Source organism: Phyllobates terribilis, unplaced genomic scaffold (assembly GCF_046119375.1).
Source record: "Phyllobates terribilis strain yellow unplaced genomic scaffold, ASM4611937v1 Scaffold_9__5_contigs__length_417890890, whole genome shotgun sequence".
NCBI classification, from domain to species: domain Eukaryota; kingdom Metazoa; phylum Chordata; class Amphibia; order Anura; family Dendrobatidae; genus Phyllobates; species Phyllobates terribilis.
The window spans coordinates 37,207,131-37,223,475 of NW_027362769.1; the positions used below are offsets into that span (position 1 = coordinate 37,207,131).

Below are 16,345 nucleotides of genomic sequence, written 5' to 3' on the forward strand. Positions count from 1 at the left end.
TTTTGGCTGTTGTTTTGGTCACTTTTTCATTTTGCCATTGCTCTCACCCCTAGAGGTACAGTAGCATCAGGCGGTGTCTACAGTACAACCCACAGAAGTTGCTCAGGTAGTGCAGTTCATCCAGGATGGCACATCAGTGCGAGCTGTGGCAAGAAGAGTAGCTGTGTCTGTCAGCACAGTGTCCAGAGCATGGAGCAGATATCAAGAGATGTGGAGGGAGCCATAGGAGGGCAACAGCCCAGCAGCAGGACCGTTGCAGGACGCTTGGCATTTGCCACAGAACACCAGGATTGGCAAAGTCGCCACTGACGCCCTGTGCTCTTCACAGATGAAAGCAGGTTCACACTGAGCACATGTGACAGACGTGACAGAGTCTAGAGACGCCGTGGAGAGCAATCTGCTGCCTGCAACATCCTTCAGCATGACCGGTTTGGCAGTGGGTCAGTAATGGTGTGGGGTGGCATTTCTTTGGAGGGCCGCACAGCCCTCCATGTGCTCACCAGAGATAGCCTGACTGCCATTAGTTACCGAGATGAGACCCTCAGACCCCTTGTGAGACCATATGCTGGTGCGGTTGGCCCTGTGTTCCTCCTAATGCAGGACAATGCCAGACTTCATGTGGCTGGAGTGTGTCAGCAGTTCCTGCAAGATGAAGGCATTGAAGCATTGAAGCTATGGACTTTCCCGCCCGTTCCCCAGACCTGAATCCGATTGAGCACATCTGGGACATCATGTCTCGCTCCATTCACCAACATCACGTTGCACCACAGACTGTCCAGGAGTTGGCGGAAGCTTTAGTCCAGGTCTGGGAGGAGATCCCATAGGAGACCATCTGCAACCTCATCAGGAGAATGCCTAGGGGTTGTAGGGAGGTCATAAAGGCACGTGGAGGCCACACACAATACTGAGCCTCATTTTGACTTGTTTTAAGGACATTACATCAAAGTTGGATGAGCCTGTAGTGTGTTTTTCCACTTTAATTTTGGGGGTGACTCCAAATCCAGGCCTCCATTGGTTAATAAATTTGATTTCCATTGATGATTTTTGTGCGATTTTGTTGTCGGCACATTTAACTTTGTACAGAACAAAGTATTCAATGACAATATTTCATTCATTCAGATCTAGGATGTGTTATTTGAGTGTTCCCTTTATTTTTTTGAGCAGTGTATATAAATCAGGATGGGGCCCAGGATAAGGGGCATATTGCCAGGATGGGGCCCAGGATAATGGACATATTACCAGGACGGTGGATACATATACCAGGATGGGTGATATATACCAGAATAGGGGATATATATGCCAGGATGGGGCCCAGGATAAGGGACATATATACCAGGTTGGGATATATATATCTCAGGATAAGGGACATATACCAGGATGGGAGATATATATGCCAGGGTGGGGGGGGGGGGGGGGGCGGTCTAAATCTTGCCCATCAGACTATAGGTACGCCACTGGCAAGGAGATTACGCAGCATGAAGGAAAAGCAGAGACCAGCCTCACATTTGCATGTGACATTACTTACGGAGGCAGTACTGGTCTCTTATCTCCAGGTAATCTCCTTAAAATGTTCTCTGACAGTGCACTCTCTTACCGGTACATCACCTCATTAGAGCCGGCAAGAGAGCACACTATTACTGTGCATATTACAAAGTGACATAATCCTACTGAGCATACGTTGGAAATGACAACCGATGCATGTTCAGTAGAGTAGGGACTAGCCCAGGGCCTGAAATGGAGGTCACTGATGAAGCTTGGTTTCAGGGAGGTGCCTTGGGCTGCAGCAGTGGCCACAGCCCCCGCCCCCTGATGATGTCTTGTTTGAGTATCCCAGCATGCACTGGGGGTTCTCAAACAAAGCATCATCAAACAGGAAGTAGATAAAATATAAAGCACTTAGAGAGTAGAGAGGGAACGATAGGGACTTTTTAATTACAGTGTATTAGAAAAGGTTAGATTATGATATTAAAAAGACAGACATTTAAGATTAAAATAAAAGTTTTGCACCATGCCTTTAATAACAAAGCTATGGCAGGGAGATTGACTTACTCTCCATTCCCTCATTTTTCTCACAAATGGAGTACAATAATGAACGCCTTACAGAAGAGAAGATGACACATAACTACTGATGAGTGAGTATGTTCTGTTAACCCTTTCAGCGAGCATGCTCGGGTGCTCACCGAGTATCTTCAGAGTCCTCGGGTGTTATGTTTTAGTCACGCCGTGCTCATAATTTGCGACTGTTTGACAGCTTTAATACATGTGAGGAATGCCTAAGAAACAGACATTCCTCACATGTATTAAAGTTGTCAAACAGTCACAAATCATGAGCATGGAGGGACTAAAACATAACACCCGAGCACGCTGAAGATACTCAGAAAACACCCGAGCATACTCGTAAATCTCGAGTAACGAGCATGCTCGCTCATTAATACACATAACCAATTTCTGCCACACAGAGAGTCTCCCCACTGGCCTCCATAAGAGCATGGAGATTCAATATAATCACCTGATGGCCAGTTCTAAAGCCCCCGTCACACTAAGCGAGATTGCTAGCGAGATAGCTGACGAGTCACAAGTTTTGTGACGCAACAGCGACCTCAGCAGCGATCTCGCTACGTTTCACATGTAGCAGCGACCAGGCCCCAGCTATGAGATCGCTGGTCGTGTCGAAATGGCCTGGACCATTTTTTGATCGTTGAGGTCCCGCTGGGTAGCATGCATCAGTGTGTTTGACACCTTACCAACGACCTCGTTGGTGACTCAGAACTGAGAAGTCGTCCCTCATCGAGGTCTGAATCGTCAGAGTAGCTGCTATGTGACAGGGTCCCAACGACCGCCGACATCGTTATACAGGTCGCTACGGGTCGCCGTATCATTGCTGCATCGTTGGGAAGATCTGACTGTTTGACATCTCACCAGCGACCACATAGCGACGCAGCAACGATCCCTGACAGGTCGTATCATTGTCGGGATCACTGTAGCGTCGCTATGTGTGACAGTACCTTAACAATTCAGGGCTAACAAAGATTATTTGTATTTCTACCTGCTAAGGTGGAGCCCTACTTTACATATTCTTAAAATGGTTGCAAGGGCACAGCTTCAGATGAATTAAAATACAGCAAAATGTAATTTTAACATAAATATAAGTCTTTAAATTCGGTACTTATGTAAAGGAATAGTTGCACAATGCCACAGCCAAATGTGTCTGCATGCATACTAATGTATACATGATACTGCACAATGGTGACCTAAGTGAAGGTCATCCCGCTTTACTGGCATGCCAGAACAGTGATTAAATGGTCATATCTTTGGCATCCATAAAATGTAAGGATCCGTAGCCTACTATGAAAGGAAAATGCAGAAGGTTTTGCAACGTAGCAGTTGAGAAGACAGAATCAAATTCATCATAAAATCTATATTTTATTAATTGGGATTAACTAAGTGACCACTCCACACTTTCCTGGCAGGAGCATGTACAAATCCATATCACATGCCTGGTGGATGAAGCTGCAGAGACATTACATCACATTTTCCCCACAATGAGATGCTTTTCTTTATTCTATCAGATATCCAGAAAAACCTTTCTAGGGAGATCTGACCCTCAAGAGAGACACTTAACACTGTTAAGCCTCCATTCTCTCTGTTCACCAGCCGGGCTCTCTCCAGTACAGGACACACAGGGGGATATGGTGTCTAGCACAGTGTGTCTGTTTCCTTCTAGCTCTGTAGTAGATATTACATATTCTGCACACTGCTCTACTGATATGCTGCAAATCATCATATGCAGCCTGACTCACAGCGAAAATCCCCAGGATCATAAAAAACCATGACACTGAAAATACAAGATGACACACTCTAAGCAAAATGTGTAGAAATGTATTTAAAAAATTGTCCCAAAAAATCTAATCAAACGGGGACCAATCTAATCTATCCAACTGTATACTGACCAATTAAATGAAAAAGCCAGATTGAGACTTACAAACACCAATCTAACCACACAAAGACCAATTGTACTATGCATAAATCAACCTAATCCCACCAGCAACAATCAAACCACACATTTATCACTCAACCCATACAAAGACCAATCCAAACAAAGCCAAATATAAACTCACTAGGACCAATCAAGCCATGGAAAGATCAATCTAACTACATGTTAGATTTACCCAAACAAAGACCAATCTGCCTATATACAAATCATCGATATACAGTAAGTGGGCCCGGTCAACATTCTAATGTCTATGGGGACCCCTCACTCTCCCTCGACACATGATGTTGAGGAGGGTAAGGATCCAGCATTTCCACCTTTGGACTGCCAATCCTTTTCTTCTCAATGAGATAAGCTTCTGCCAGAGGAGTCTGGCAGCGGCTCTCTCATAGGGAACACAGGAGGTTCAGCAGAGCGGGTGCTCCTGTCTATGGAGTAGTTGGGAGAGATAGTTACTGGCGCAATGGTCAGATAACTCATTATTTGGCCAACAGCTATCTATTGTGTATGGAGCTCCTAACAATATAGTGCCCAATGTATTGACAAAGGAAGATCTACCCATACAAAGACCAATCTAATCACACATGGATTAATTTAACCAAACAATCCTAAAAAGATAATGACTAAAGTTCATTTGCAAAGCAAGATTTTCATGAATGAGCCTTCTTTGGAGAGCTCGAGCTTCTTTGAAGAGCTCGTTTCACCATAATTTTGCAGTCTAAACAGGCAACTAACTGATCGCATGACGAAATAGCAAAATGCTCATTCATCAGTTGAAACGATCTTTTGTGCTGCACAAAAGATCATCATTCTTGGTAACGCATCGTCCTGAATGATCTATTACAGTATCTAAAGCCGGGTCGGCCTGTGTAAACAAGGCTACTAAACAACAGCCGATCTACAAACAAGCAGCAGATTTATTGGTCGGTTAGTGACCAGGTCAGCCAGTGTAAACAGACGTTAATATGAAGTATGCTAACCATAGAAAACCCAATCCAACCTACACGACTCCTCTAAACACACATGGGCCAATCTAAAAACATATTGACCAATAGTAATTAAAAAGGGCCAATATAACTTATACAGAGGCCAATCTAACCTCACAAGGTCCATTAAATTACACAACAGTCTGTCAAAAATACAATAATATAAGGATACAGGTAGAATCCAATCACATCATGGCCAACCTAACCACAAATGAGGCCAATTAAAGGTAACTTGGCCCAAGGATTTCCCAATATATTGTACGGCCAACACCTTTAAGCCCTCTTTTATAGCATTCTAGTATGCTTTATGTATGTCCCCATTACCCTCTGCAAGGCACAAAAGAGACCTTTTATGATATCCTGAGATGGCATGGTTCAGTACAATGGGTGTCTCTGGTCTTGATCCGGCGCCTTCTCTCTTCCCACAATTGATGTTCTTTTTCCCTGCTTCGTGTGGATGATGCGTCCTACATTATCCACACATTGTTCCCCAATTGCGCTCCTGCGCGGGCGCACTTCTCTCTGCCCAGCCTAGGGAAGTGCAGGAGCATGATTGAGAGACACTGTGTGGATGACGTAGGACACAGGGAAGGAGGACGGTGACTGTATGAAGAGAGGAGGCACCGGAACAAGACTAGAGATGCCAATCGGACCAAATCTCTCTGTCTGTGGGTATATTAGAAGGTCTTGTGGTATGTAGAAGGAATTCGGCACATACATACAACATATTAGAATGCTGAAAAAGCGGCCTTAAAGGTATTGGCCATACTTTACATTGGGAAAACCTGGTGCCAGTTTCCCGTTAAACCACACAACCATAAATGTTATTTCTAGAAGGGCTTGCCCATACCTGGTAAAAGGCTGTGTGATTTGGGTATGTTTGTTTAGTTGTTTTGTAAAACCCAAACTAATGTAATGTTATTTTATTAGGATAATGCCTTACAAAAACAGTTTGGTGAACAATATGAACACACAGGTAGACAATTAAATTGCACTGACGTGTTTGCTCAGGGGCCATTGTGAAGAGTCAGATCACAGCAACATTCCTTCTGACACTTCATATGATTAAAGAAGGACACTTAGGACTTGATGAAGGATACTCCTAAACCCTAGCAGTCTGTCACTTACCCTTTGTCATAAGTAGCAGTTACAGAGTCAGAAACTGAGAAGCAAATACACCATACATTAACATGTAATTATCAGGAAAGATTTTGCCAGTTCTCCAGAGATCAGAAAGCAAGTGGTGATTTCCTGTTGACTTCTGAGCTTGAGTCTATTGCCTTACCCCGGTATATGTATAGAAGAATACAGGTGCCTGCAGACATATGGATATGATTTACTCAACCTGTTTTTGTGTCATATTTGCAGAAATTATGATGAACTCATAGATACATACGTGCTGGGACGGTTATATCACTGTTCACATTTCTATCTCTTCTTGAAATCCTGTCCAGTGTTGTAGACAATGCATAATTATATATCTTGCGTTACAATGTGTCATTGTGAAAACAGAAAACTGTAGGATATTTTACAGCAATGCACAGCCCACCCTTCCCCAGAGGAAAAGGAGACTTAAACAAGCTCTGTTCTTGCTATCGACTCTGGTGGGATTCACAGATTTCACTTATCGAAGGTTTATTTTTACACTGCAGCTGCACCGTTGTAAGGTCACATAATTTGGCAGCTATCCCAGTAGTTAGAAATTAATTTTTTCCTTTTTAATACAAACTGGTATCCCCCAAGGGATTACATCAAGAGCCTTATCTGTACTTGACAGTTTCCTAAACCCCCAGAAAGCAACGCTTTATTCTGTGAGGGGGTCTCTACAGTGCAAGACCATAATGCTTTGCAACATTGTCATAGTCAAGAACAATGTGTTTCTGGGGTCATCACATAGGTCTCCTGTTCTTCAGATTGACACATTGTAATCAAGTGTCTGCAGCTCTGTAATAATCTGTAACTGGATATACACATCCCAAACCCTAATAATAACCTCATAAAGCTCCATTGCATTGTTTTCTTCCTTAATCTAATTGTGCTTTATTTTCACAACTTGCCAGCTGTTCCTTCCATTCTCACATTAGCGCTGGCTTGGTTTTCTGTTCTTTACCATTTTATGGCTATTACCATGTATTTTACAAAGGGGGTTTTGTGTTTATTATTACAAGTAAGCTTTTATAGTTTGATATTCGGTCACTTCCATTCTAAGAGCAGTGCTTGGGGTACATGAAATAATGGGTAATTACATGAACAGCAATTCTCTAATATATTGTAGCTGCGTGAATTCCAGAAGCGATTTTAAAAATAGCAGAGGGCTACAACTGGGATTTCCAAATTCCTTGCCTCTCTCCTGGCGTCCCATCAGCAGGCCGCAGCAGGTTTATGGCAATCTGCAGTCTGTCTAATTAGCACAGGGGGGATCTGGGCAACTGTGCCAGTTATTCTGTCTATCTATGCATCCATCGTGGAGTTGGTCATCCTGCCATGTATGGTATCAGTGCAGTCAGTTGTTTTTAATGGGGCTGTCTAGGACTTTGGTCTAAAAGTAGGGGTTTGACCCCTGGAACCCCTATAGATCAGCAAAACAGAGAGGTCATTGTTTATCCAGGCACAGCACTTGGTACTGTAGCTCAGCACCTGGTACTGTAGCTCAGCCAATTCAAGTAAATGGGCAGAAATGAATGTGATGAACGGTGGTACCCATGATGACCTCAGATGAATGAACATTGATTGTGGATCTCTAACCAGTGCGGTAGCTCCTTCATTGTGCCCTTGAGCAAGGTCACGGGGATTGGACTACCAGCAATCATGCACTGATTGCATAAGGATATTCCATCAGTTGAAGGCTCAGACATGCAGCATGTAGAGTAAGGTCAGAATTAAAAAAAATACAAGTTTTAAAAATATTGGTATTGACCACATCTAAATAATCTAAGATGGACTTATACAATTTGAAAAAAGGATAATTTCATCGAGTTATGATGTCTAGTTAGGGGACTTGCCTGGTAACAAAGACAGCCATTCATTTGAATAGGCTGCACGTAATGGTACATTTCCGTGTAATGTATGGTTGACCCCGGAAATAGCAGCTAATCTCTAGTGGTCTCTGGAGTTGGACCTACAGCAATCAGCGGGGTCTGCTTCAATCTGAAAAGAGGCTGTCTTGATTAGACAGAGACTTTTCACACCAAGAGCACTAATCATTCTTGCAGAATTCATATTCCAATCTGTCGTTTATACAAAGTATTCTACTACGCAAGTATTACAGACTGTAATAGCCATCTGCAATGTGCCCCTCCGGTTTACTGGTGTCTGCACTACACAAAAAAAGTGTTACCACACTTATGTGAATATGCCGACTTATTCAGATCCTTCTATTAAAGTAAATAAATACTAATCTAAATGATGCTCTCACTTTCTTTTTCCGTACCCCGTAAGACAATGATTTTGTATTTTTGCAAACCAAACAGGAAGCATAGGAAGGAAACGGGATGCTGTTCATTATTTAAGCTAGAAGGCTGAAGTTCTTTGTGTCAGCAATAGAAGTGTATCAGTGTTGTCACTAGACTGCTTCTCTAAAGCTTCTCAAATTAGGGCTAACTTTCACCCACCAGGATCTGTATTGGGGGAGTGCTGCCATTTACTATGTTAAACACCTGCAGAGGTTCCCCACATGCTTACTGGCATTCCCATCAACGCCTTCTGTATCTGCACTGCTTGCCATTGATTTAACGTAGAAGGCTGACTTCAGTTATGATTTACATATAATACAAGCTGTTACTACACTGCAAGGCTTTTGTGGACATTGGCAAACATTGGGTTAATCTTTAATAGCACCACCTGAGCCACTAAGTGATTTAATGGGTTGAGCCCACCGGGCACAATTATAATTAAATCTCTCTGATGCAATGCACCTGTGAGTCACAGTTTTTATAAGGGCACGGGTGGGCATATTATTATTATTATTATTATTAATTTTCTTTCTTCACCTGAAGATAAATGGTTAAATGGTAAGACTATAAGTTTATATACCAACTACTGTATATAAAACACAGAAAATCAAAATATGGGTCTGGAATAAAGTATTTGGGTAGTTTCAATAAAATATGCACCAAGAAATATAAAGCTAAATAAATGATCTGTAAATGATTTGCACTGACTGGTGGTATATTCACCGTCTCAGGGAGTTTTGTTCTATATGGCAGACTCTGAGTTATTGATGTGCCCTTTACCATAGGCACACATAGAAACAATGCCACCTGCAGGATAAGATGAGTTACTGCAGATACATGTAGCAAAGTATGTGTTTCAAGCAGAGTTCACTTTCAAAGAGGATTTATTTTACTCACTTATATAGCGCCATTAATTTCACGACTCATTACAGACATTATCATCGCTGTCCCCATTGGGGCTCACAATCTACATTCCCTATCAGTATGTCTTTGGAGTGTGGGAGGAAACCGGAGAACCTGGAGGAAACCCATGCAAACACGGGGAGAATATACAAACTCCTTGTAGAGGTTGTCCTTTGTGGGATTTGAACCCAGGACCCCAGCGCTGCAAGCGCTAACTACTAAGCCACCGTGCGGCCCATAGAGGAAGTAAAGTGTTGAGTCATGACATCCTTTTAATGACATACATTCCATATACTTAATAGAACTATAGTCAAAGAAAATGCCATTGTTGGCTACTATAATGTAGATACACAGCAGCATGTTATACCTGGAAGCAGTTTAATAGGGGGGGTTTCCTATAGAGTCAATTGTACTCTGCTTGGATAAAACAGGAAGACACTGAACAGGGCGATATCCTTACACCTCGCTCACAATGCAACCAGAACATGGCAATCCCGACTCCAGTGTAATGCAATATAAAATCATTGCATCCCAACCAATGACATATTTATATGCTTTAATTATTAATATAAGAATAAGAGACAGGGGCGGACATACCATAGGTGCAACCTGTGCAGCCGCACAGGGACCCAAGAGGTAAGGGGGCCCATGTACACCTCCAAAACAGGAGGAATTGTGCATTATGAGGAGATACTGGACTGCTAAGGGTCCATATACTGCTCTTGCAAAAGGTCCCTACTTTGTCTGTGCCCACCACTGATAAGAGATGACCCAAATATTATTATCCACCAATGTCAACTATTGTATTCTTTCCATATGGAGAATAAGCAATCAGAATTTTTAATGGATTGCTCAAATCAGCATCTTAAATGTGAATAACGTTGCGACTGACAAAATTATGTTTATATCCCTAAGTCCGCCTTAAATAAGCGTTACCATAAATGTGAGGGATACATTTCTATGTGATATCTATCAAGTTCTGGTGCCATAAGAACGATGTGTGCACATTATAAAATGAATACGAGGAAAACTAAACAATACAAGTGGTAGTTGAGGTCAAAAGATTTTACTAAAAACGTAAAAAAATCTCTCATAACAAAAACCCCCCAGTAACATATGTATTCTGCTTCTAAGGGCATGAATCACCTATCAACTTGTGAACATACGGCTTCAATCTGGAGAATACATCACTGCCATCACGATGCCGCTTCCTTATGGAAAACACATTGAGATTGATGGGATGTGACGGGTGCATGCACACCACGGAGAGTTGTGCCTCTGATAATCTGAGGCCAGGTGGAGAGAGCGGCTCATTGTGGTTCTAGTGACCACCTGCCATGGAACGTCAAGAACAAGGTCAGAGAGTAGGGACATAGTTTACATATCGATACCGCAGTGCTGAAAACTAGCTCAATGATACTGCTGATTAGTTAGGGCAACCATTGCTTCCCTTCACTCTTCATCGCCTGAAATAAGTTTCATTTTAATAACTTGGAACCTATTAGTCATGAGCTGGAAATGAAAAAATGAGGTTCCAATGTTAGGAAATTCGGTGTACGCACATACTTGGCTAGCCGATTATGTGTCATTTATTAGCCATTGACCATGAAGTCCCCTCAGTGTTGAGATACAGATCTCGACATTGTTTTTTTATGTCGAAAAAGAAAATATATTAATAATCATAAATGTATAGGAAAGGTAAATCATCCTGTACCTATGGGCCATAATTAGTCATCCCTCCCGGGCATTCAAACACTACCTATTTTAATGCCTAGGTGGCGCTGTGACTTAAACTAAGTATTCCAGTCCCATTATCGGAAGAGCTTACGAGTGCTCAACCCGTTGTCTGTTCACCCAATTATAGGGTAGCCACTTTTTCATATTTAATTAAGAGGTAAACCTATCGTATCGGAAGGTCTGATTGAATATTTTGTTAGTAACTACAATAACTATACCAGATCTATTGAAAAAAAAGTAGATTTCATGGGGAGGCCCAAACATGTCCTCACAAGACGCTTACTATGACCTAACCAGGGCTGATTCAGTGGATCTGTACCTGATTTTGTAAAGATGGTAATAATTGTATATATTATTATTACTATTTTTATTATACATAGCTTAGAATTGCTTATGTTTACAAATTCCAAACAAATATAGAGTAGACATGCAGCAACAGAGTTGTATTGTTGTCAAGAGTTGTACGCACTATAATGGTATCTTTACAAATTTATGATCAGAACTGGAGGAGATTACACCCATCAAAAAGATGGATTCTGCTATCATGACCACCAAACTACCTACTAAGCAGAATGTAATGTACATGATATTGGCATTTTTATAGCTGGCTGTAATAGTGGATCCACCTGGTAGGAATTTGTTTTATTATATTGGCCAAAATTTTTTTACTGTCCCATGATTGGTGATCAGAAAGCTTTCCCTAGTTGGAGACCTATTATGAATGTCCCAAAGGGAGCTTTAAATGGTTTACCCCAGATGTCCCCTAGACTATTACTCCATGGTAATAAATGGGTTAACTAGGACACAGCTGTCAAGCTTAATGAGAAGAGATAAGTGTGAAAACTAAATCTAGGCAGGATGACACAGTCAGGAGGGTCTCCACATGGTATGGATAGAGCAGCTCTATTTCTGGAGCTTCATTACAGGACTGATCAGTAAATGGCATAAGGGATGTCCCCTGTGTAATACAATGGTAAGTCGTCTGTACTGTATGCATCTAGTAGCGAATATACTGTACAACAGTGCAGAGCGGACAAAACCATATGTATAACAAATTAACATGTAACCAAAAAACGCACTGCACAATGGTATGATCCAATTCCCCAAAAATATTGTTTGCCCATTAAAGAGTTTTTATCATGTCAGAAGGGGATTCTCAAGGTGAGCCATGGGTTTTATACACAAATCCCACCGTTAACATCTCTGAGATATCATGTTTGTTTGCCAAACCATTCAGCGGCACATGACACCCTCACCATTATCAGGTTTTCTGACATGGCTGAAGATCAGTAGATGAGGTGGATCAACCCTAATCCTCTACAGGTGAACTTTGCCTATCTATCGGTTATAAGTAATGAGACTCTGGCACTGTGTATGACCTTAAGGCAAGGAAAGTATTCAAAGAGGGTCAATAAAGTGATAACAGTATAAATGATTGATAGGGGCAGCTGAGACACTTAATCTGCTGCCCAGAAATGAGCTTTCTAGGCTTGCAGCCCACTCAAGTAGAAATGATTTTCCTATATATCAGATGCAGAGGTATATCCAGTATATCAAGACACAAGGGGAATAACCTTTTGTGTGACAAGCGCGATCATTCCTCTACTATCCCCAATAATAACTACAGAACTGAGTGGGTTATTCTAGGTGAAACCAGGGGGCTGGGAGGAATCTGGACAGTTTATGCATAAGCTATCACTATAGAAAGCAAGGTGGCCAGCCTTTGATCAAATAAGAATCTTACATGGCTTTATGATCCAATTATTCCACAACATAATTCACCCAGCTAAAGGAAAATGGGCTGTTTGTCCCTGTGCAAAGATGTGGAGAGAGCAGACAAGATGGGTATTTATGGCTCAGGCACCCCCCAGGCATGTTTTCCACCCTTTAAAGTTTTTAATCACATGGGGATCGTCAGAGAAGGATGATTGCCAAAGCCACTTAGCTAGCCAGGGATCATAAGATGCCACTGCCTTGTGAAATCCCCTTTCCAACACCGAGATGGATAATCCTCTTTCTGAAATCACAGGGCTCATTTTCTCATCTGCCAGTTCTGAAATGTGCTGTTTCATGTCATTGCTGAGCCCTATGTGTTGTCATTTAAATGACTGAGTTACTTGGAGTCTCTGATGTGTGGGCTGCAGTCCCACTTTGGTCAGTGGGGTATTGCCCCTTTCTAAAGTGCTCTACCTGGTACATGAATATTATTCATGGGCTTCCAAGAAATGGCCATAAATGAACCAATTTTACTAAAATGTTAAATTGTGAGTCAGTGGTTGATACCTTGTAATGGCTAACTGAAAAGATGGTAACAAATAGCCGCTTTCCAGACTACTCAGGTCTCTTCATCAGGCATTTTAATATTTTTCTATCTGCTGATTAACATGGTACAAAGATATATTTTTCCTGTACCAATTTTACTAGATTGGATACAGACTTGACTTTACTGATCATTGATTGCCTTCTTCATACCAAATCTGTAGAGATTATTTACCAACATGCTGGAAAATCCAGTCAATACATGGTTGTTTGACACAGATCTTAAAAAAACACAGAGAAATGTAAAAAGAAGAAAATCACAATTATTGTAACATTGCCTGGGCTAATTTCCCTGGAAATTACTTCATATTTGTTAGATCTTCAAAAACATTAGTGCCATGTATGAGAGGACGGAATCCTATAAAAAGGGTTATCTCACCACCATTATTAATATTTGATTCCTCCCATGTTACACTGGAAGCTAGCTGGAAGGAAGATGTGTAGAGCGTGTGAGGGGGAGGCGAGCACGAAGGGAAGATCTGATATTAGGCTTCTAACCATCCAACGCCTACCAGTATTCAACCAGTGTTACAAGCCTCTGCAAAACACTACATACACCCACTATCATCAGTATTGAATGCAGAGTGGGACCCAGCTCCATATGTTCCCTCCGGCCAGTGCAGTCCTAAGCGCTATACTGTCATGTACCCAACACTACAGGTCACTGGCAAACTAAACAGTGCCCTGCAATGAACAATGCAATGCTCTGATGAAACATGTAAATGTGTTTTGTCCACTATGGGTTTGCAAATCTTATTTTATCAGACTGTAGAGTGTGAATTACAGTTTAACAGTACCCTAGAGACTGTGTGTGCATTGTTACATTGTACCCTCACACCAGATAGCCATATAGTCTACTCTAATACAATGGGGTCTAATCTTATTTGCAAGTTCTGCTGAAGGAAAGGGAGATATCAGTGTGGATTGCAGCAGATGAATGCACAGAATGGAGATGTGACATCCTGGACTGTGTGACACCCTACATAATGGGAATCAATACTTCACTGCAGGATACAGCCATGGAATTATAGGATTGATCTTCGTCTTGGATGTAAGGAAGGAACTTTATTTAGCCTGTCCTTGTCTATGAGCTGCTTCTGAATTAATGGACAGGACAATAAATGTCAGCTGGTGCAGCTAGAACACCTCTTTTCTTGTGCAGATCCATTCCTCCAAGTTTCTACATTCTCATACTATGCATCCATCACTTTACATTGATATACTAATAGTAATATGTCAGATCCTGGTTTACAATACTTCTACCTTTCCCCAGGTAACATTACACGGAGCTCGGGCTTATAATACCGCTTTTTGGTTGCCTATGACATGCTATGCGCAAGCAGGAATTCTAGTATCTTTCCCCTGGTGCAGATGGACTTTATGCGCTATTACAGCCCTTCTCTTTTCCTTGTCTCTTTCCCCAGCAAACTGCCAACACATGAAGAGTTGCAGCCCCCTCTCCGGGCACTCTGATCGTCTGAGCCCAGCGCTGTATTATCTCCTGCGATGTCTGTCCATCGCACGACCTGCCCAGCAGCGCACACTCCTGCGCCAAGATCACAGGCACAGGGCACTGCTGCTAATCCCCAGCACATGCCCCATACATGCCACCCTCTCTCTGCCTTCCCTGCAATGCTTTTAATTGGCATTGCTATCAAGTTGCTATTAAAGATTCATGTGACTCTGGTGGGACTCTAGGTAAAACTCAGGGGAGACATCCTCTGCTTCACAACATGGAGAGCCCCGCACAAGGCTTTGTAGTATTTTTAAACCTTTGATTTAGTCCAGATGTGACATGATCCAGCAGCAGCCAGAGACTGTCTCCTCCATAAGCACAGAGGATGGGAGAGGAGCAGAGGCTTCTTCCCAGCTGCTGTCAGAGCCTGCACTACTATCACACACAGGGTGAGCTCTGGACTCTTACCTTCTTGTCCTGACACTGAGCATCCTGAAAAGTGCAGAGAAATAACTCCAAACAGCAGCACAAGGATATCCATGGCGAGGGCACAATATGTCTGCACTCCACTGTCAGTCAGTCATTGAGCTCGGACAATGCTGGTCTTCAGCATGTGCAAAATGCCAGTAAGGTCCTGGGCGATGATGGTGATATTCCTGGTAGGGGCTGTAACATCCACACTTGGCAGGGAGACAGAAGAGTTTCCTGCCCCCAGACCCAGGGGATGGGGAATAGTGGCCAGTGGATGGGGCTCCTGGGCTAGAGGCTGGGATGGCCAGTCCAGTCCTGTGGCAGCAGTCCCGGGCTGGTCTTGGGCTGGGTCAGGACTGCTCGCCTATGATGGTGCGGAGTGTGCGCTCAGAGCCGGGCTCCTGGAGTCTGCTCCCTCCAGCTACTCTGCTGCCTTATACAGAGAGCAGCATGTGCAGAGCAGAGGCAGAGCTACAATGCTACACACAGCCCGCCCCTCACCCTGTCACTGATCACAGCCCATTCATCTGCCAGCAGCCGGGAGGGAGATCAGGGGGCTGCTCCCCATCTACCTGCTGCACTGAGGCTTCCCGGGCAACAGGTCTCAGCAGCTCCGATACAGGAGCAGCGAGGAAGACGGCGAGGAAGACGGCGAGGAAGACGGCGAGGAAGACGGCAAGCAGGACGGCAATGCCCTGCGCACTGCTGTACCTACAGCCATAGCACTGCATGCACAGAGTGGCTGCACCTAGCGACCTAGTGCAGTACAAAACCCTATATACAGTGAGCTGACTCCTGTGGGGACCACAGCTCCAACTACTGATACATACTTTATCTGTATACATCAGGATACAAAGCTATATACATATTTGTATATGTACATATGACATATTTATATAAATAGATATATTTAATGTATATGTATACCTTTAAATATATGTGTGTGTTTATATATATATATATATATATATATATATATATACTGTATATATATCTGTGTGTATATATGTATGTATATATTTATAAATGA

At 42.6% G+C, this 16,345-nt stretch overlaps 1 protein-coding gene across 2 annotated transcripts in view; it reads right to left on the bottom strand.

Annotated features, from left to right (window-relative positions):
* NRP2 (neuropilin 2) overlaps positions 1-15,800 on the bottom strand; it is a 169,785-nt gene extending 153,985 nt beyond the window's left edge. For both annotated transcript variants that reach the window (XM_073646396.1, XM_073646397.1), the window contains exon 1: positions 15,313-15,800. In XM_073646396.1, coding sequence (XP_073502497.1) covers positions 15,313-15,385 — 73 coding nt within the window. In that variant the 5' untranslated portion in view covers positions 15,386-15,800. The remainder of the gene's footprint in view (positions 1-15,312) is intronic.
* Between the last annotated feature and the right edge of the window lie 545 nt (positions 15,801-16,345).